At 40.2% G+C, this 21,586-nt stretch overlaps 1 protein-coding gene across 3 annotated transcripts in view; it reads left to right on the plus strand.

Moving 5' to 3' along the window:
* LOC148032301 (uncharacterized) overlaps positions 1–4,687 on the plus strand; it is a 79,940-nt gene extending 75,253 nt beyond the window's left edge. For all 3 annotated transcript variants that reach the window (XM_087682950.1, XM_087682952.1, XM_087682951.1), the window contains exons 7-8: positions 2,401–2,604; positions 3,065–4,687. In XM_087682950.1, coding sequence (XP_087539076.1) covers positions 2,401–2,604; positions 3,065–3,913 — 1,053 coding nt within the window. In that variant the 3' untranslated portion in view covers positions 3,914–4,687. The remainder of the gene's footprint in view (positions 1–2,400; positions 2,605–3,064) is intronic.
* The last annotated feature ends 16,899 nt before the right edge of the window (positions 4,688–21,586 follow it).

The following is a 21,586-nucleotide window of genomic DNA, read 5'->3' on the forward strand; positions in this document are numbered from 1 at the left end:
TAGACCTGCAAACACACCAAATTTGTTGCTTTTTGCTGTTGAAGAACCTGAATGGAGAGAGTAATCTTCTACACCTGCAAAAGATCAGTTGTAGATGCCCTCCCTTTATCGTAAGCACCTATAGAATGCAGAAAATCTGTGTTTTCTGCTGCAAACAGCAGGCTGAAAATTTGTTAGGAACACAAATATAGAGAGAGAAGGAGAAGAGAAAGATAGCAGGAATCGGAGAGAAATCTGCACTGAATTTGGAAAGAATGTTGAATACATTGATGGATTGATCAGTTCTTGCACGCAGCCCAAAGTGTCAGTGAGGCCACTTGATTAGGCTGAAGATGATGATGGCAGCATCGGAGATGGAGACATAGTGTGCAACCTGCAAAAGACATGCGACAATGATCCGGCCCAACTAGTGGAGGGGCTATAAATAGCCTAATGTCCCCAAATCTGGCTGGCTGCACAAAATGGGCCAAAAATATGTTGTCAGCTAGATAAAAAACTGGCTGACCAGCCATAAATGCACATGAAAAATGATGACGTGGCATCCTTAGGCTGTGTAGCCTCGGGTAGGGCTAGAAATGGCTGCATACATTGTGTGAATACACATGACATTGATTGGGGGAAGAAATGCACACAAATTGAATGGGCAAACATAGTTAGAGCTGTCTCCGTCAGACTTCGACGGTGCTTACAACCAGGAGATGACAGACTAACAAAATATGGTAGATTAATAGAAAATCCAATTTGTAGTTTATGCAATAAATTTCGAGGATTGCAAGTCATTGCTACAATCCTTGTGAGTTCCCTACAACAATGTAGAAATACCTAAAGTTATCAAAAGGCTTTTACTTTGAGCACCCTCATATCAATTTCGGCTTACCCTTGGATTTGTGAGTACATCTTGTGTTCCATATTAGTTGTTCGAAGAAAGCTTAGGACAAGATGAGTAGATAGTCCCAATTGTGGAAATCTTACGAGTGGTAGGTACTATCAACACATTTCATTGGAGTTGGTTCAACTTCTTGACTATTGGACAAAATTAGAATGCTTTTGTTAAACCATTATTCTAAATTTATTGTTTAGTGGAAACATGCACTAGAGGCGGAGTTGGTTTGGTGTCTCAAGAATTGCTTTATTGACTTAGTCATTGCAGGTGGTGTTGAGGACAAGAATCATTCACAAGGGGAATTGTTATATCCTTGGACATCTAGGATGGGGTGCTTGCAACATTGGACCATTGAACATTCAAGATTGGGTCAATATGTGTGAATGCACCCTTAACTCTAGAGTATAAGGGTCTTGTAGTGTGAACATGCCCTAAAGGATATGCGGGTAAGGAGTCCTAAAAAGGACTTGAAAGCTCATTTGGATGAGGTCTTGTGTGATCATCACATGTTGACTCTAGACCTTGGGCTCTCTCATCCATACATGGGTTGATGATATGGGACATTTGCTCTTGCAATGGGGGTTTGGCCTATAGTCTCGGGCATGAGCGTGCTTGGCTCTATGGTTGGGATGTACAGTTTGATGTCCATTTGTCTATGCTCCTTTTTGTGCTTGTATGGGTTGTGCCTTGTTGTCTGTACATTAGAGGTCTAGGGGTGTTTTGTTGAGGTGCTGGTCCAATTCTTGGTTGAACACATATGTCCAAATGATGCATCTGCATCCACTCAAAAACACAGTTTATCACTTGTGGGCTTGAGGAGGAGGATCCTAGTGTGTTCAGGCTCTGCTATTCATTTGGCTTGTGGCCTATCCTATCTGTGCGATAAGAGCATTCTCTTAATGTTTAACATTTACTGCACATGAAAGCACCAACCATTTATGAATCATGCTTTTTTTTTTTTTTTTTGGAAATAAAAGCAGTTCCTTAATGCCAGCATTTCTTTGCATGAAAGCATCAACCATTTATGAATCATGTTTTTTTGAAATAATAGCAGTTCCTTAATGCCAGCATTTCTTTGCATACTGTGTGCATGCTTGCATATAGTTATGTAGATTCTTCTTTTACATTTATATGTCCATATCCACATGGTTACACCAATACTCTAATAGTCTTACATGCTTGATGCACTTGAGATGGGCACATAAGTGCTAGAGAATGTTTTCAGCACCTGGCCACCTTAAGAGCAAATTGTTTCATTTTTTCTATATTATAAGATTACAAGATGTTTTTGAAACACAGGAAATTTTACAACAATATGAACCAAGAAGCAACCAATCTGAGTGAGCTATGAAGTAGTTTCTAGGCTTCAATGGCTGAATATGTTTTTGCTTGTGGTATGGCTGGGCAGGCTATTCTTGTGAATGGAAAAGTACTGATAGAGCCTCTAATAGGTTCCTCTAATATATTATCTGCAAGTGATCTACTTTTGATGGAAAACTGCTGGTTTTCATTTGCAGGTGACTGCATCTGCATGGGTAAATGATTTTCGGGAACAAATTGAGAGAGTACAATTTTTGAAAGCTGTGTTGCGCTCCACGTCAGCTCTGAGTAACCGCCTTTCATCCATTGCCAGTGCTTCTAGGCCTTTCTATCCATATTTTGGAGATGCAGCAAAAGCTGGTGTGGCTAATGCATGGCGACCTGTGTCAAGTGGCACCCAGGTATGAGGAATTGGGAATATTTACAGCAACAAGGATCGACAACAATGTTTAGGTTTGGTCAAAAGTATCAATTTTCCTTTGCCAATCTCTTTTTATTTTCCTAAAGCAATACTCTTAGTCAATGCAATTTGGGTGGTGGTATAAGTGTCCATTTTCCTTGTAACTGGCTAAATGTTGATTGGAGAAGTGCTCTTTGCTCAATCACATAGTTTAAGAAAGTTGCATGTGCATGGCATCTAGTGTTCATGGTCAAGATGGCATGAATGTATTTGTCAGACTGTGACGGTAGAAGTTTATAAAAAAAAGCTATTTCTTTTTTTTTTTTTTGCAGAAGTCCTCCTAAGTCCTTGTCAAGTTTAAAGGCAGATAGTGTTTCTTGAGTGAGGATTGTTTTCAAATGGTCTGCTGTGTTGGGTATTTTTTAAAGAAGGGTTGCTGACAAATCCTTTTACTGGTTCAGGTGGTAATGAAACAAGCACAAAATGTTATGCAGGCAGTAGTAAGAACACGCCCATCTCTTGGGCTAGCTGGTTGGTCTTGTATGGGTGCACGGCGCCGTTTTGCTTCAGCTTCGCCTTCTTTGGCTATCCAAGAGTCAGAGGCCAGGGTGGAGTCTTCGGTGGGAGAACAGGCAACCGATATGACAGATACTGAAGGTCTTATTCCATCATTTGGGTGGTCAGATGGGGAGAAGGAAAATGGATTTGGATCATCAGAACCTTTAACAGGTCAGATGCATTCAGAACTGCAATATGATCAGCAGGATGATGATGCTGATGATGATAATGAGTTGCCAATGACTCAGGAGAGTCGTGGTTCTCCTGAGCTCACAGAGCAGTATCTATGGCAACAACTAGAACGGGAACTGGATCGACAGAGGGAAGCATGCATTACTGAAAGGCAGGAGGAGGAGGAAGAGGCCAAAAAAATTGCACAGGAAGAGGAGGAAAACTTGGCAGCGACAGCTGCTGAGATTGGCAGCAATTGCGTTGTGACAGAGCCAGAGCATGGGAAATCACATGGGAGGGAGCTCAATAGGTTTTTCCCGCCTGGTAGGATAATTCACATAATTTCATCAAGCACTGAGGGGGTTGAGGAAGTGGAGCAAGAAACTGTAGATGCATTACTCATGGAGGAAAGGCACAAGTCATGCATTGGCTTATATGTTACAGAGAGATCACTGTATGGAAAAGTACGACTATCTCGTACCATGATTAATGATCACTTTATGCCAAATTACAAAAGAATGATGGAGGCTTTGATTGAAGACCTTGAATACAGGATGCTTCATGAAGATGTATTAGTGTGAAATACCTCGTGGAGGTTTTGTTGTGACTGACTGTTGACCTGTGCTGGTCCTGGACTTACAGGCCATTGAAACAGTCTGTCCACTTTCTCATACCCATGTATGTGGGGAATGATATTATTCCTTTCCTATTAACAAGTCACAGCCTTTAAACATGCAGGTGGTTGGATACCACAGCAATCACCCTTACATACAAAATCTGTATAGATTACAAGTCACCCAAAGCCAGCTGAAGGATAAAAAATGAGCACAGTGGTTCCTGCTTCATCAGCTCTTTACAGAAGGCGATGAAGGTTAGGCAGGTATTGCAAGGATTGTCTAATTGTGGCACTTGCCATACCGTGCTTGTTGAAGATATATATTCTCAAAAAGGAAGTCATTATTGCAGAAGTCCACAAGGCAATTGTAGAGAGTGCATTTTCTGATGCTTTTTACACAGCAGGTTCTAGTATTTTCTACACATCTGAAGATTTCTTCTTGATGACTATCAAAAGAATAGGGGAAGAGACAACTCTGCCTGTCCTCTACTCTCTTGATTCTTCTATTGTTCAAGGTTTTGATTCCCAAATATGCTGTGCCTCAACTTGGAACGATCACTAGTACATTGTTTGAATGGGAGTTTGAGGTCAGAAAAATTTATCTTGGATTTGGGAAAATAATAACTTGGGTTAACTGTACAGCTTTGTGCAAGAAGTTCCTGAACAGATTCATTATTCTGGTCATTAACGAAGTTCCTGAATTTGAAAGGCAATTAATATCACTGAACCTATTCTGGGTATTTTTAGACCTTGTGATAATGGATGTTTAGAAATGTGATTGCATCGGTCGGGCAGAAAATCCCAGTGCAAGGACTTAGGCAGCATGGAGTGCAGTGTCACGCTCGGTATTTGCATTTCTGTGTCACGCTTGTGCAAGTCTGTGGTGGGAGCTTGCTCATTTGATTCTTCAATCCATTGTTTTAGCTCTTGCCACAGTGATGGATGCTGCCTAAGCAGGTCTCCTAAGCTTAGAGTCATAGGGGTGGTCACCAATGTATTAAGGAGGTTACTAGCTGCTTGCTTTTCTCCTAACTCCTTGGTTCTTAGCCAATGGCTTGGACTAATTTGCTGGCCCGTAGCATTTAGACTTCGTCTAAGTGGCACTGCTTATGGTGTAGTCACATCCCTTGATTTTGATCGCAGGGGCTAGACTGGCATGCTTATGCTTGAGAGATCATCGATCTTGTCTTCTAGTATGGGCTTAGTGTCTTTTAGGTGCACTTGGGCTTCCTTCACCCACTCCTTCACTTTCTTGATGACTTCGAGTTGGCGCTTTAGGTTGGGGTACTCCTTGCAGCTTTGATCTCTGGGCATGCAATTTGGCATTGAAACCATAGTCTAATTTGTTCTTTTTCACTAGTTGACCTGTACCTTCCAATGAAGGAATATCATCATGCAGATATAATTGTAGTTGAGATGCAGAAAGATCTCTTATATTAGAGAGAGTATAATAAAAAGACTTTGTTACATAAGGGGAAAAATTAGTCTATAGAATTCAAGTTTCTGGCCATTTCCCAGTGATTGTTTTTTCTTAGAAAATATGAGATACTAAGAAACCATTTTGCTTTAGAGGATATGCTCTCTCATTTGACTTCTACACTGATGCCTTCCAGAGCCTTTTTTATACTGGCATCCCAGGCATGGTAAAGGCATGTATGACTTGGTGCCCAAAAAGAATTGGATTTGCTATCAAGACTACTGAGATGAAAGATGCAAAACAGCATGGTTTTCTGCTTATTGCGTTCCTTAAGGTCTCTTCCTTGCTGCAAACACAGCTGCCATTGGTGATACCTTTCTTCATGAGCTTCCTTCCCGATATCAACGCTCCAAGAGCAACTTTCCAAGCAAATATTTTGTCTTTAAATGGTACTTTGAGAGATCATATACCGCTTAACATGTTTCTGAATTGATTCTCAGAGATGTTAATGTGCCAAGCTTTGTTAACTCTGTCAATATCTGGAGTGTGAGAGTTCAATACGGCCCTAGTAAACCTCCTAGTCATCTTCTGCTGAATGATCCCCACGACTGTTGTTGACTGTGAGTTGCCTCACCTCCAGGGCTGCCTCAACCAATTTCCATGCAGGTCGGGAGGCTGTTAACAACTTGTGGACATCCTGAATTCATCAAAGCTCATGTGATGCCTATCTGGTTTGTACCAGTGACAGCTTTTATATATGCCTATTTTAGCAAGTGTAATCTCTCCTTCCAAGTGTAGTGGCTAGTGACAGCATATAATATAATTCCATGATCAAAACACGTCATTGGTGTCTGGTCTTTTCTGATTTAAGTCTGATCATAATGTCAAGGGATCCAGCCCAATCATCAATGATACTTTGATAGATGCCTCCTAGTTTGATGGAATACAATGCCTGTGATTTTATTACCTCCTAACTGCCAAGTCTCCAAGAGAGAGGAAATCTCTCATTACATGCATATGCCCACTCACAGAATATCTCAACCCATGGTGCATCCTGATTCTTGCACTGCTTCAACAACGTTCGCCTTGAGATTAATAGCTCTTTTTGTAAATCTAGCAATTGCAAACCTCTAATTCCCAGTGCTCGAGGCTTCCCATCACCATGGGAGCTAGGAACTTGCTTTTATGAAGTTTATTCCAAAGGGAATTTCCAATTAATGAGTCATAGACTTGCTGCATGCTTTAATTCCAAGTAATTAGAGGCAAATAAAACCTTAGGGTCAGATAAACACACAGTTTGAGTATTTTGGGTCTAATGTGGAGAGAGGCCAAGAAGTAGAGGACCAATAGCTTAATTTCTTTCTCACTTTTTCAAGAGCCAAACATGTTCTACTTGCTTCTTAGACTGATTTCTGTTAGGAATGCCTCTTGGTATCACTCTCCCTCTCCACCCTTAGTTTTAAAGGCAATCTTTTGACGCAATTAGGATCTAGTATTAATTGCCTGTTGAATTGTGGACTAATATGCTCAAGCTCAATTGGAAGGGCTGCTTGCCTGTTCACCTGTGCATTGGAGCAGTTGGATTTTGAAATCATCTAACTTTTGCCTTTTACATGATGACATGAGCCCAGTGTCTCTCTAGCCCAAGCAAGTTCCTGCCTTTCTTGCCTGCAGAGCCAGACTCTCTGAAGTTTGATACATTGCTGAATTAGTTCAATGAAGTTGCTCTAAGGATCATCTCTGTTATTAGAGAGTCTTGCCTTCAAATTGTCCACAGCCCCAAGTTCAGCCATATATGAAAACTCAATCTAGTTGAAATGCCTATCATTGGTTATGAGGGGTTTGTGGTGCCCTTCAAACTTCTTAAAACTAGAAGAATTCAAAGTAACGATTATAAGCAAGTGGTCTGAAAGGTTACGATTGAAGTTAACCTCCACATAAACAGCCACTGGAAGCCAGGAGCCTTCATTAGAGCAACAACATCGATCTGATCTTGCCCAATACCTGGGGAAGCTTAAAGAGTTGAATGTACACGTGTGGGCACTAGGCTGAAGATAATCTTGAATGCCAACCAGCCTCTCTGACAGTGTGCCACTCTATCCCATTCATAGAGCTCCTCCCCATAAGCCTTGGATGCCTTTAATATACACACATGGGCACTAGCTTGACGATAATCTTAAATGTCAACCAACCTCTGATGGTGTGCCACTTCATCCCATTCATACAACTCTACTCCCCATGAGCATTGGATGTCGATGTAGATGCATCTTTTGTCATGAAGGACCATGTTGAAATCACCTTTGATTGGGCACTTCTTGAATTGCAGGTTGCTAAGGATAGCCCACTGTTTTTTACTCAATCTCGGATCATTATATCCATAGATACTCACAATCTGAATGGTGTCCTCCCCCTCCCATTTGAGAGAGAAGAATTACATTTGAGTTTTGGATCTCTATCTTTTCTTATAACTAGCATGCAGCCTGAATCATGCCTGGGAGATCCCCCAACAAAGTAATTGCATCTTATGCTCTTGGACCAGGATCACATCAAGTTGCTGTAGATGGACCCATCTTCAAAAGAGTGAACTTTTAGCCTTACCATTGTGGCCTTTGGCATTTATAGCGGAAAGCTTAATGTGCTCTATCTTGATGTGTAGGCTGAGTATTGGGATCAGATTTCCTGTCAAAACCTTTGCCACGATCTCCCAAAGTGCCTTGATCCTTGAACTAGCAATTGGGGCTCTCTCCCCTCTTGTCTGTTTTATCTAAGATGATTTGTGCCAAAAACCAATTTTGACACATTGCCCTTTGCAGGTTAGCTTCTTTGTATCCCAAGAGCATGCAGAAATTAGCATCCATCCTAGGGTATTCTCTTTCGAGTCGATCCAAGGAGATTTTGCTAATGTTAGCAAATATGCTAGCTCTACCATGGCTAGCCTTAAGGTTTGCAGCTCTATTCTGAAAATTGCGCTACTGTGGCAGTTTGGCCCAATTACTTTCAGGGACAGAGATCTCCTGCTTGCTTTTCCCTTGCGGGCTTCAGACAATCTACTAGTCATCATCACTGGGGATTTTGGAGTTGTGAGGTTTTCCCATCTCCTTGATTGCTGGATTTAGCTACCTCCGCCCATGATGGCTTAGTACTATTTGGTGGTTGTGCATCTCCTCTAGCCTGAGGACATTCTTTGCAATAGTGGCTCTAGAGGCCGCAGTTGTAGTAGGCAGTTGTGAACTTGCTCCATGATAGCTTGAAGCAAAAGTCATCAAGATGATAAGGCACTTCAATATCCAGATGCTCCGGTTGTCTCTTGTTGGTGCCCCATTGCAAGCAAATTCTATTTTTGAATGGGTTAGCGAGTGTGGCTAAATAAAATAGTCTTCCAAGCCCTTGGGTGATATCAGGGAGTAGGATCCACATATTGGCTAGTAGCTCAGCAATCGCCACCTATACCAGGTAGTCTTTCTTGAGATAGTCTCTGCCAATTGCATCGAACAGGCTACCACGGCATGATGCAAACTTCAAGTGTAAACGCCCCGAACAACGTAGTATGCTTAACAATTATGATACTCGCTTGTTTTCGAGATTTAATATAAAAGAGAATGAACACTTAAAGTTGAAAATGAAAATTACTCACAAAATTACAGCCATGAAAATGTAAAAGTAATGGAGACAAGATTGAGGCTTAAAGATGGGCAACCCCTCCCCCCGGAATGTATTTCTACTCAACCCAAGTCCCTTAGGGAAGAGCTCAGTTACAATCAACCTGAGAGTGAGGAGAAGTAATTCTCACTCTCAGAAGATCATGCAAAGATGTACAAACACACATGTATTATCTATTATGCGATGATAATAACTGATTTCTTTACAGTATGAGAGAAGAAAGAGGGAAAATCAGCCTTTCTCCATCGTTGAACAGTAGTACATAGATAGGGCTTGCTTCTTGTTGCTAAAATGGAAGAAAGAGCTTGAGAAGGAGGTACTGTAATGAATTTACAGGCTTGCTGTCCTGTAAAACAGCAGTGATAGAAGAAGGAATATGGAGGATTTGATAATGGAGAAGTGGGGGATGATGATGGGGATGGATGGGGCCAGTTTCTGGCTATTTGTGGGTGATGTACATGAGTTTACAGCAAAGAAAAATGATGCTGAATGAAAAAAAACGAGCTCTTATTTATAGGAGAAGAAAGAGCTAGTACAAAAGGGGAAAGTGGAGTAGCACAAGACAAGTGTCCAGCCACATGTCATGAGATGTGACAAGTGGTGGGACACTTGAAAACTTGTGTGACAAGTGTCTTGACACTTGTCTCTTCTCTATGGCCTTCCTTTTTGGGTTGAATACTATCAAGAATAGAAACAACCAAATTTAGTAAGCACAGTCAGAGTACAGAACTTACTATTTTTAGAATGACATCCCTATTTTTTAGGACTAGCATTTTTAGGCTAATTCGAGGCTCCTAAAATTTAGGGACCTCCTAAAATTTAGGGATCTCCTAAAATTTAGGAACCCCCTCAATATGGGTGTCATATGAAAGCTTTTTCCGTGTACATCGCAAAAACGGTATTAGAATCTTCATGTGACTTTCCTATGCAAAGAAATGTGCATTTCAAGCTTTCAGCCCACACATGCACATTATACAAGAATTTCAGGATTATGCCATCTTGTTGATTGTAACTGTCTGTTCTGGTGGATCTAGCCCACACTTCAAGGCATCAATCCTTTCTGTGTGCGAGTCTAACCCTGATATGCGTGAGTTTTGGTCACAGGCGCCCAATCGGGCCATATAGGTGGAAGTGTGAACTATCTTTTCTCTAACCCACCGCGTGGGTCCACCATAACTTGTGACCACTCATCAGTGGCCAGCTCCAATGCACTTTTTTTTATATCTAATTAGTGCAAAGGAAATAAATTTAATAAATCATTATATAGATAAATTAATGAAAAATGATACAAATTCTGTTTCTATAGAGTTGTGACAGCCCTTTGGCTTTTATTCAGCTGTCCTCAGTTGAAAAGCTTCTTGATATGGCTGAAGAATGTTTGGGTAATCTGTCATGAATTTTTCATCTACCCACTGTGCATCTGTTGTGGGTAGATTCTTGAATTTTAGTAAGAATTTTCGTGTCACAAGGCTACTTCTCGTGGTTCGATCCTTGTGAAACAAAATCTGTTCAGGTTCCAAGAGTTGCTCTGTTTCTTCAACTTCTGGGGGATCTTCAGGAATGGGTTCCTTTGGTTCTGGTCCTATGTAAGGTTTTAACAAACTTACATGAAAAGCATTGTGTATTTTCCAATGAGCAGGAAGCTCAAGTCGATAAGAAACTTCATTTATTTTCTCAATCACTTTGAAGGGTTCAAAGTATCTACTGGAGAGCTTTGGAAAAGATGAATTTTGACCGGAACCTTGTTTGAGTCTGCTTTTATCAAACTTTAGCAAGACATATTGACATTTTTCAAAAGCCAAAGGTCTTCTTCGTTTATTTGCTTGCTTCTTTTGTCGCTCTTGGGCAACTTTGATAGTGGCTCGAACTTGATCCATTGCTGTTTTTAAATCTGAAGCAAACTCATCAGCAGTAAAAATCTTATCTTTAGTGCGAATAATTGGAGGAGGAATCACTTTACCCTGTACTATTTCATTTGGAGCTTTCCCTGTGGATGAGTGCACTGTATTGTTGTAAGCAAACTCTAATAATGGAAGATATTTCTCCAATTGTGACTTATGTTCACTAACATAAGCTTTTAGTATATCCAAAAGAGTGAGATTCATCACCTCTGTTTGGCCGTCAGTTTGAGGATGAAAAGCTGAGGAGAACTTTAAAGTGGTTCTCAAATTCTCAAATAAAGCACACCAAAAGTTACTTGTGAATTTGGAGTCTCTATTTGAAATGATCTCAGAAGGCATGCCATGTAATCTGAAGATATATTGAATGAAAAGTCTTGCAGCTTGTGCGATTTCAATGTTTTATGACATGGAAGAAAATGTGATTGTTTGCTGAATCTATCAATTATGACCCAAATTATATCATGACCTTGAGGTGTTCTTGGAATACTTGAGATGAAATCCATTGTGATAGATTTCCATAGATCTTTGGGCACTGGAAGAGGTTGCAACAATCTTGGAATCTTCTGCCTATCATACTTGGATTTTTGGCATACCAGACAAGCCTCAATGAAGTTATGTGTATCTCTTCGTACTGTTGGCTAATAAAAGTAGCGCTCAATTGCACTTAGAGTGGCTGCCCTCCCTCTATGCCCTGCGTAAGGGGGTTCATGACTTTCTTTAAGCACCTTTTGTCGAACAGGAAGAGTGACACAAAGGCGATTGTTCATGAGAAGGTAACCGTCTTTGATGGAATAATCTGGATGAGAACCTCCTTGTTGTAAATTTGACCAAATTTCTTTTCTCCACATCATTTAGACGGTGGCTTTCAAAGGCTACGGCATGGCCTTCTTGATTTAGCACTACACCAATACAATCACCGCAAGTATCTACTTCCAGTACAAATGGTTTTACTAGATCTGGAATGATAAAAACATGTCCAGAAGTAAGAGCTGTTTTCAGCCTTGTGAAGGTTGCCTTCTCTTTTTCCTTCCATTGGAAAGGGATCTTTTTCTTTGTAAGGTCATGAAGTGAGAAGCCATATGTGCAAAATGCTTGATGAAGCGGCGGTAATAAGAGCATAAGCCAAGAAACGATCGCATCTCATGTACATCATGAAGATGAGGCCATTTTTGGATTATCCTGATCTTTTCAGGATCCATCTGAATCCCTTCAGAAGAGATGACATGCCCAAGGTAATTTATTTTATGCATGAAAAATTCACTCTTTTTACCATTTACTAAGAGTTGATTTTGTTGAAGTAATTGTAGAACAATTTCTAAGTGTTGATGATGCTCCTTTTCATTCTTGCTAAAGACAAGAATATCATCAAAGAAAGTACCGACATATTGTCGATGCTCTCTAAAGATGCGCTCCATCATTCAATTAAAGGTGGCTGGTGCATTGATTAATCCGAAAGGAACCACCAAGAATTCATATAGACCGTATGAAGTGCGGAAAGTAGTTTTGTGTACATCTTGTGGTATTATCCTAATTTGATGATAACCACTCTTTAAATCAATGCGGCGGAAAACTTTTGAGCCTCCTAGACGATCCAAAATGTCGTCAATTCTGGGAATAGGAAACCGATTCTTCATAGTGATTTTGTTGAGGGGTCTATAATCAATGCACATCCTGAATGTGCCATCTTTCTTTTGAACAAGAAGAACCGGTGAACAAAATGGTGAGCTACTTGGCCTAATTAGCCCACGGTTGAGTAGGTCTTTGACTTGCTTTCTGATTTTTTCTTGTTGAGGACGGATCACACGGTATGGTGCTATATTAGGAGGAGAACTGTCCGGGATAATATCAATATGATGGTCTTCTGGCCTTTCTGGGGGAAGTTGATAAGGAAGATATTCTGAAAAACAATCTTTATACTTTTCCAAGAGCTGAAGTCGCTCTTGGTTTTCAGCATTCATATTATCTTTTACATTAGTGACATAAAGCAAACAACATTGAACACAATCCTTAATTGCTCTAGAGACTTGTATATGGCTTACCATAGGTATGGTGTCTCCAGAAACTCCAGCTTGGATCTCGTACTTCTTGCCTTTGTTGGTAAGTTCTACCTTCTTTTTCTGAGAGAAGATGGTTGAATCTATTGAATCTACTCTATGATTCCAAGGCATGCCAAGAATCACATCGCAACCATCAAGGTCTCCGATACAGAAGGTATCTTCGCCACTGTAGCCTTGAATTTGAAACTTGAGCTTGCCAATGTAGGGTGTCACAGTCTTCAATGTGCCACCTTCATCAGTATTTAAAGCTTGGCGGACTTCTTCCGGAGTGTCCATCTCTTCATTATTTAATCCAAGCTCTTTAGCTAATTGCAAGGAAATGATATTTTCATTCGCCCCAAGATCTATCAAGAATAGTGCTTGCTTACCTTGCAACTATCCCCAAGCTTTTAATAATTTGCGCGTCTCTGGAGTGTGAGTTGTGTTTGCAACTACATCACTGGTAGTATTGATTTTCACTGGCGACTTAGGCTTGTTGTCAAAAACCTTGCTTTGTCCCTTGTTTGGACATTGCTTCGCTATGTGGCCTGTTTGTCCACATTTAAAGCACTTCCCTTCTTTCACGAAGCATTGCTTTTCTTCTTCGGAAAGTTGCTTTGCTTGTGGGTATAGATTGGAGCGAAAGTGAGGAGTATTAAGAGGTGCATAGGGCTTCATCTTCTTTTGATTTGATGGTTGCTTTTATCGCTGTTTTTGTCCTTCATTTGGGGCTGAATACTCCTCATCATCAGCTACTCTCTTCTTATCATTCTTTTGGAATGATTTGTTGCCATTGTGCTCCATTTCCCATGTCTCAGCATGGTTAATGAGTTCCCTGAGACTAGAACAATGATAATGATTAAGAGCAGTATGAAGTTTAAAATGCAAACCTCCTTGAAACTTCCTAAGCTTTTCTGAACTGCTGATCTTTTTGAAATGTTGGATCTTCAAAAGTAATTGAGAAAATAAATGAAGTTTCTTATCGACTTGAGCTTCCTGCTCATTGGAAAATGCACAATGCTTTTCATGTAAGTTTGCTAAAACCTTACATAGGACCAGAACTAAAGGAACCCATTACTGAAGATCCCCCAGAAGTTGAAGAAACAGAGCAACTCTTGGAACCTGAACAGATTTTGTTTCACAAGGATCGAACCACGAGAAGTGGCCTTGTGACACGAAAATTCTTACTAAAATTCAAGAATCTACCCACAACAGATGCACAGTGGGTAGATGAAAAATTCATGACAGATTACCCAAACATTCTTCAGCCATATCAAGAAGCTTTTCAGCTGAGGACAGCTGAATAAAAGCCAGAGGGCTGTCACAACTCTATAGAAACAGAATTTGTATCCTTTTTCATTAATTTGTCTATATAATAATTCTCAGTCTCACAAGATCATGCAAAGATGTACAAACACACATGCATTATCTATTATGCAATGATAAGAACTGATTTCTTTACAGTATGAGAGAAGAAAGAGGGGAAATTAGCCTTTCTCCATCATTGAACAGTAGTACATAGATAGGGCTTCCTTCTTGTTGCTAAAATGGAAGAAAGATCTTGAGAAGGAGGTGCTGTAATGAATTTATAGGCTTGCTGTCCTGTAAAACAGCAGTGATAGAAGAGGGAATATGGAGGAATTTGATAATGGAGAAGTGGGGGATGATGATGGGGATGGATGGGGCCAGTTTTTGGCTATCTGTGGGTGATGTACATGAGTTTACAGCAAAGAAAAATGATGCTGAATGAAGAAAAACAAGCTCTTATTTATAGGAGAAGGAAGAGCTAGTACAGAAGGGGAAAGTGGAGTAGCACAAGACAAGTATCCACCCACATGTCATGAGATATGACGAGTGGTGGGACACTTGGAAACTTGTGTGACAAGTGTCTTGACACTTGTCTCTTCTCTATGGCCTTCCTTTTTGGGCTGAATACTGTCAAGAATAGAAACAATCAAATTTAGTAAGCATAGTCAGAGTATAGAACTTACTATTTTTAGAATGACATCCCTATTTTTTAGGACTAGCATTTTTAGGCTAATTCGAGGCTCCTAAAATTTTGAGACCTCCTAAAATTTAGGGATCTCCTAAAATTTAGGGACCCTCCCAATATGGGTGTCATATGAAAGCTTTTTCCGTGTACATCGCAAAAACGGTATCAGAATCTTCATATGACTTTCCTATGCAAAGAAATGTGCATTTCAAGCTTTCAGCCCATACATACACATTATACAAGAATTTCAGGATCATGCCATCTTGTTGATTGTAACTGTCTGTTCTGGTGGATCTAGCCCACACTTCAAGGCATCAATCCTTTCTGTGTGCGAGTCTAACCCTGATATGCGTGAGTTCGAGTCACAGGCGCCCAATCGGGCCATACAGGTGGAAGTGTGAACTATCTTTTCTCTAACCCACCACGTGGGTCCACCATAACTTGTGACCACTCATCAGTGGCCAGCTCCAATGCACTTTTCTTTATATCTAATTAGTGCAAAGGAAATAAATTTAATAAATCATTATATAGACAAATTAATGAAAAAAGATACAAATTCTGTTTCTATAGAGTTGTGACATCAAGCCCCTACAAGTAGATACCTTAGTTCTGCACCTTCTTGGCGGCTTTTGTCTTATCGAACACGATCCCAAAGTAATCCTTACCACCGTAGCGTATCTAGTCCCCTGAGAGATGCATTGAACCATGTTGCGACTTCCAAGCTTTAGGCGGCCTCCTTGTATAAAGACCATTACAACCCTGGTATTAAACCTGAGTACGTTATTGCGAACCTTATTAGCATCCTGCGTAACCTTCTTTGCTGCACCTTCACCGTTTTCTTTCGTATTCTTCTGGAGTGTTGGAGCAAGGATCTCTGTCATGACCTGCAGATTCACTTCAATCCATAGTCTCAACTCCTCACTGGTATGAATCGAGCTAATGCATGGGGCTTAATGCATGACTGGAGGAATAGTCGGCTCTTCGCTCTCACCTTCCGAGTTGTCTCAGCTGCGTTTGTGCATGTGTGATGCAGCGCTAGTGTTTGTTGAGGCTAGCGGATCTCCATTGTCTTCTACCAGTTCATGTGTACACACATCTTTGGTCTTCTCCCGGGCCCCGGCGCTTGCCGATGTGACTGCCAAGGCAAACTCTTCCATGCAAAGACCTGCACGGGGCGCCACGTGGCAGGCCCACTAGGTCGACATAATATAATGTGGAGTTAACCCTAATTTTAAGATGACACGTGCTAATTAAATCACTCATTGTCCTTAATGTTCACTCTTCGTTTACCCTTGCGTTTATAGTTGTAGTTTATAAGGTCTTCCTTACTCATTGTTCACTCTGAATTCTTGTTGGTGGGTAGTTTTCTTTCTTCCTGTGACATCTTGCTTTATAAGGAGCTTTACAATTGCCAAAATCTATTCCCAAGATTCACTGTCAATCCATGTTGTGTACATAAATCTTGAAGGTCATGTGGATGTTGTGTACATAAATCCTGAAGCAAAATGGATACCAATGTACTTGTTATGTCCACTCCATTTTCTCATGTGATGTCCTCTTATCTCATCAATATAGAGTCCAAAGAGTGTTGGAGAGAGGGGACATCCCTACTTCACTATATGATATTGGAGACGACATTTGATAGTCCTCTTGGGCATCTCAATGAATTGCCCATTTGCCCTTCTTTTGAGCTAGCTTTATCTTGGTAGTTTCACCTAGTTGTGCTTTGAGCCGTGTTGCTATAAGTTCATAAGTAATCCATAGTTTGGTTCCCCTAAAACATTTTGATTTCTTTAGTACTTCACTTTATCTTCTATGCTTCTCAATATCCTTTAGTATTTTCTCTTGGAATTCATTCGTAATTTTCTCAACTTCATGTTTAATGTTCTTATTGGTTGTAGCTACATTTATTGCTAGCTTTTCGTCTAGTTCTACCAACCACTTTTTGTTTGCTTCCAAGATGCAAACTTGTCAATGTAGATATTCCTCCTATTGGATATGCTCAATACTCAACCCTTGCAAGGTGTCACCCATGATCCATGGTGCTCAAAGTCGTATGCCCCTTGTAAGGTCAATAATTCATAGTGGGTTTGTTAGGATCTCCCACTCACATGCTTTTCAACACTAGGCTAGCTTTGGTTATCAAAGGAGTTTAGACTACCATGTTGTTTTGACTTATACGATTAGCATTGTTAATTAGCACATTACATGAATAGGATAATATATTTATCAAATAACAAAAAAACAACTCTTTTATTTGGGCGTAATTCCTTTATTTTAAATCCTTTTGGTTGAAATTTCATGTTCCCATTGAGTTGGGAATCTTCCTTTGATATAACATGCAAGGTAGGCATCCCTAGCTTGCCAAGAGGAGAATCTTCAGTAGTCACTTGGAGACCTCTTCATGAGCGACACCATCTAGACCCATAGGATGCATAGATAGTTGATTAGCTAGGGATTATTCCAAAGGGATTGAAATTGAAGATCCTTGACTTCTAAAGCTATCTTAATGTCATTATTACAATTACTAATGTTATGCCATTTGTGGCTAGGGTTGTTCCATAGCGGCATTGTTTCAGTCCATTAAAATGGAATATTTTGGGTTCTAGATCATGTATAACTTTGAATCTAACCAACCATTTATGTCTCATGCACACTGAAAGAGTTTATCAAAGTGCCATTAACTTACCCAAATATTGCAATGATCCTAATCTTGCAATTTGAAAGTTATGCTTTCAACCTAGAGTGGTGCTTTGCCACCTCTTCTTTGCTTGTAATTGGATAACCCAACATGAGAGAACAAAAAGTAAATTATTATTTGCTACCACAATATGCTTGTACACATGGGATTGTTCCAAAAAGTGATTTTAAAAAATGATGGGCCATGTATGATCATATTGATCAAATGTCTTGCACATTTACTAAGCATTTATCTTAGCATAATGCTTTTACCTTACCTAAAATAATGTGTGTTGTACAAAATGCTTACATCCTTTGATGGGACACATGATAAGATTGTGGACATGAACTCTTCAAGGAGGACATTCTCTTGGATTGTCTAGAAGTTTGGGTGGGATGTTACACCACCTAACATTTTCATATGTATAACATTTGCAAGTGCTATACCCTTTCAATGGGCAATGGCTACTACCCTCCACGCACATGACAGCATCTACAAGGACTCAGCACATGAAGCATTTGCAATGAATTCGAAGGTTGTGTCTCTTACTAAATGTTTCTATAAAAATTTATTGCAATATCATTGTGCCACACATTTCAATACAAAAACCACTTATCTATGTGTGAATTGAAGGCTAAACAAGGCGCATGCTTAGCTTAATATGCAAGATGTACGATACCAAGGGCAATGCATTTAGGATACACACTTGAGACCCATCTGAACTAAGCCTTTGAAACAGTATATGTACCAAATGAAATTAGAATTGGAGAGTTCACAAAATTGAATTGCAAGGTGATAAAGCAAATGAAATTTCCAATGTGGCACACACGATTTTCAATATGTAAGTAGCTAAGCTATTCATTTATGTTTATTTGCTCTATTCAGACTAGTGCTAGTGGTGATGGACTTCTCTCTTAATCTCATGGCTTTAATAGGATTTGACAAGGAATAAGCTAATCATGACAAAAGATAAATAAAATGACAGTGTACGACTCTGCAACCCCTCACAATACATGAAGCTTAGATATATATTGTGGCTACTAGCTACATTGAAAGTTTAAGTTATTCACAGAATAGTTTTGTTAGATTGGGAAACATAGCACAAGTGAGAAAATAGACATCAGAATAGGCTTGGCATCTGGAAAAGTTGAGATATTGAGAGTGGAATTTTGGTGTCAAGAAGTGCTTAAAAATAGCTAAAAATTACGAATATCAAGGGAAAAATACTCAACGTCGAAGGCGGCGGCTCGATCTAGGACGATTTTAAGCGCCAAAGTGCTTTAAAGGCGCCCGAGCGACACTTGTTGATTTTTCATAATTTTTTTAGACTGTCGTGTGGGTTGACAAGAGTTACCGGCCAATGCGGGATGCCGAGCCGGACGCCCAGGATTTTTCAGAGCTCAATTCGGAGTCCGGACGGAGAAATGACCACAAAATGGTCAAGGTATGAAAAGGTGGACACTTGGGAGGCCAAAATTGAGCATGCCTTTTGAGTTTGGACCCCCCCTCTAAAATTTTATGCACCTTATGAAGTAAAAAACGTGGAGAAAGAATGAGGGATGAAAAAAAAAACGTGGAGCAACATGACCACCGCTTTTTGTACCCTCTCATGATGGAGATGGAGTATACAAGCTGAAGGCAATCCATTCAATCGATCACGGGGCTGATCTTTCCTCTCTTGGTTGGTCTTATCGCATGTCTTCGCCTGTCAAATGGTGGCCTCAATGGAAATCTCTGATTTCAGTCTTTCTCTCTCCTCCCTCTCTCTCCTCCCTCTCTCTCCTCTAAGGGCAGATTCATGTGGTGAAGAAGAAGAAGAATGGATGACGGATGCTTGTCCAATGAAGACCGGATTGCTCCGTGGTTCAAGAGGAATGAAGATTGCTGATTGTGGACTGTCATGAGCATTAATGGGTTCTAGAAATCAGTCCCGAGATATGGCAAATAAAAACCCGCAACCTGCAAAGAACGGTAATCTCATTTTTACAAAGGAAATTGGTGTTTTATGCAATTTGCTTCATGAATACTTGTTCCCATGGGATGATTATGCATTATGATATTGCTTGCTATGAGTTTGATCAGTTTATGCTCAGAAAATCAGAAAATCATAAGTGTTGTGACTGAAATTAATGGTGTAAAATTCATAAAACACACTCGAAATATGGAAAAATTGTGTGTTTTTGATATATCAATGGAAAATGTAATAAGACACACCAACTAAATTTATGTTTTTGTTGCAAATGAACCTAAGGGCCACAGTCCACAATTCATTTTGTATTTTCAGTTATTTAATATTGCGAAAAATACAAGAAAAATAGAGAAAATTAGTAAAATTAAGGAAAAAGTGGATTTTGAGTGTCGAAAATTAAGGAAAAATAAGATTCATGTTTGTGGATGTATGGGGGGTCTGAAGTATGAGGTTTAGCCTCAGTTCAGCCATACCTTTATGTTTTAGTGAGTTTTTATGACTTTTTATACAATAAAAATGTGAAAAAATGAATCCTAAACCTATGCACCATGCACAACCTAAACGGGTGAGGGGAGTAGAGTGTATGAAAAGTGTTTAAATGTTGAATGGATTGATGAAAAGCTTGCTGGTTTTTATGCTTACCATTTAGGTTGGTTGATAATTAAAAATTAAGAACCTAGTAGCACGAGGGTTTCTCGGTGCTAGGTTCATGCAACGCAACATACGAGTGATAGTCAAATTCATTGAAAGAATGGTTTCGCACTAAGCACAATGCTGATTTTTCTTTGTTTGAGCACATGAAAATTTACAATTTGCATGAAACATGAAATGATAAAATGTATCAGACAATATCTCCTGGATGCATGGCACTTGCTTTCTAGAGGAACATGACCAACGTTGAGTGAGTAAGGTTGTCCAAGCTGTAGGCTAGGCGTTGGGTCTAGGGAAAAGAAAGTGAGGTATAGTACATTCATGGATACGATCAATTGGTACCTTGAGTGGAAATATGTGCGATATTATGTTATATATGTTTAGCGACGCATCGAGGGGCCAATCCCCAAGGTGTAGGAGAGTCGCAGTGAGGTAGCGGTAGTCAGCTGTGGGAGAATCTCCTATGTTTATACTTCGTGCTATCTGGCAATGTGCTGGGACTCCCTCTGAGGAGTGTTAATTGGGTTAGAGTTGGACTACGATACGTGATACAAACGCAAGATGTTTAGGAAGATGATGTATGTGTCATCCACGCTCCTGGCCGCGAGGCCGTGGGGTTATTGAGCGCATGATAGAGGTCCGGCTAGTGCATGAGCCAGTGCCGGCCCGTTTTAGGTCCCATCAGTGGTGCGTCCGTCGGGAGTTGCCTATAAGTGGCGGCTTTCGAATCTAGGGTTTCAAGGGACCCTAAATTATCCATAAAATGGGGTTTATTCAAGGATGGAAAAACTTGGCTTTCCCCATACAAAACTTACTAATGGACTTAGTTAGTTATGTAGAGCATGAGTCCTCTGGCAGAAGATAATTTATGTGATGAAAAGAGTAGCCCAGTAGTGGATACCCCATCCTCTAAAACGATGGCATGGGCCGAGGTTCGCCTTGATGTGGTCTCGACCCAAGAGAAATCATGTTTAACCATCTATCAACCTAGAGAGCATGAAACAAGCATGTTGGAAACTATGGTAGTTGTGGCATCAACAAGTCATCATGCTAAAGCCATAATGCCATGGAAAAGTGCGGATATACGATGGAATATGCTTGTGGTTGAAACATCCCGTGTAATGGGCCACCATGATGACATAGTAGGCATTATAATGATGTCAGAAGCCCTAGCTGTCAAGGGAAAATCGTTGCTTAAAAGGCACGGTTCCCAAGTTTTAAGAAGTAGTAATGATAAATCTGCTTTAGATAAGGACAAAATACTCTTATATAAACCCGTTATGGACTTTCCTTTTAAAGGAAAAGGTATGGAAGACCCTCTAAGAGGGGAT

Source organism: Lygodium microphyllum, chromosome 8, assembly GCF_053477565.2.
Source record: "Lygodium microphyllum isolate KBCC chromosome 8, Lygodium_microphyllum_v1.1.10, whole genome shotgun sequence".
NCBI lineage: Eukaryota > Viridiplantae > Streptophyta > Polypodiopsida > Schizaeales > Lygodiaceae > Lygodium > Lygodium microphyllum.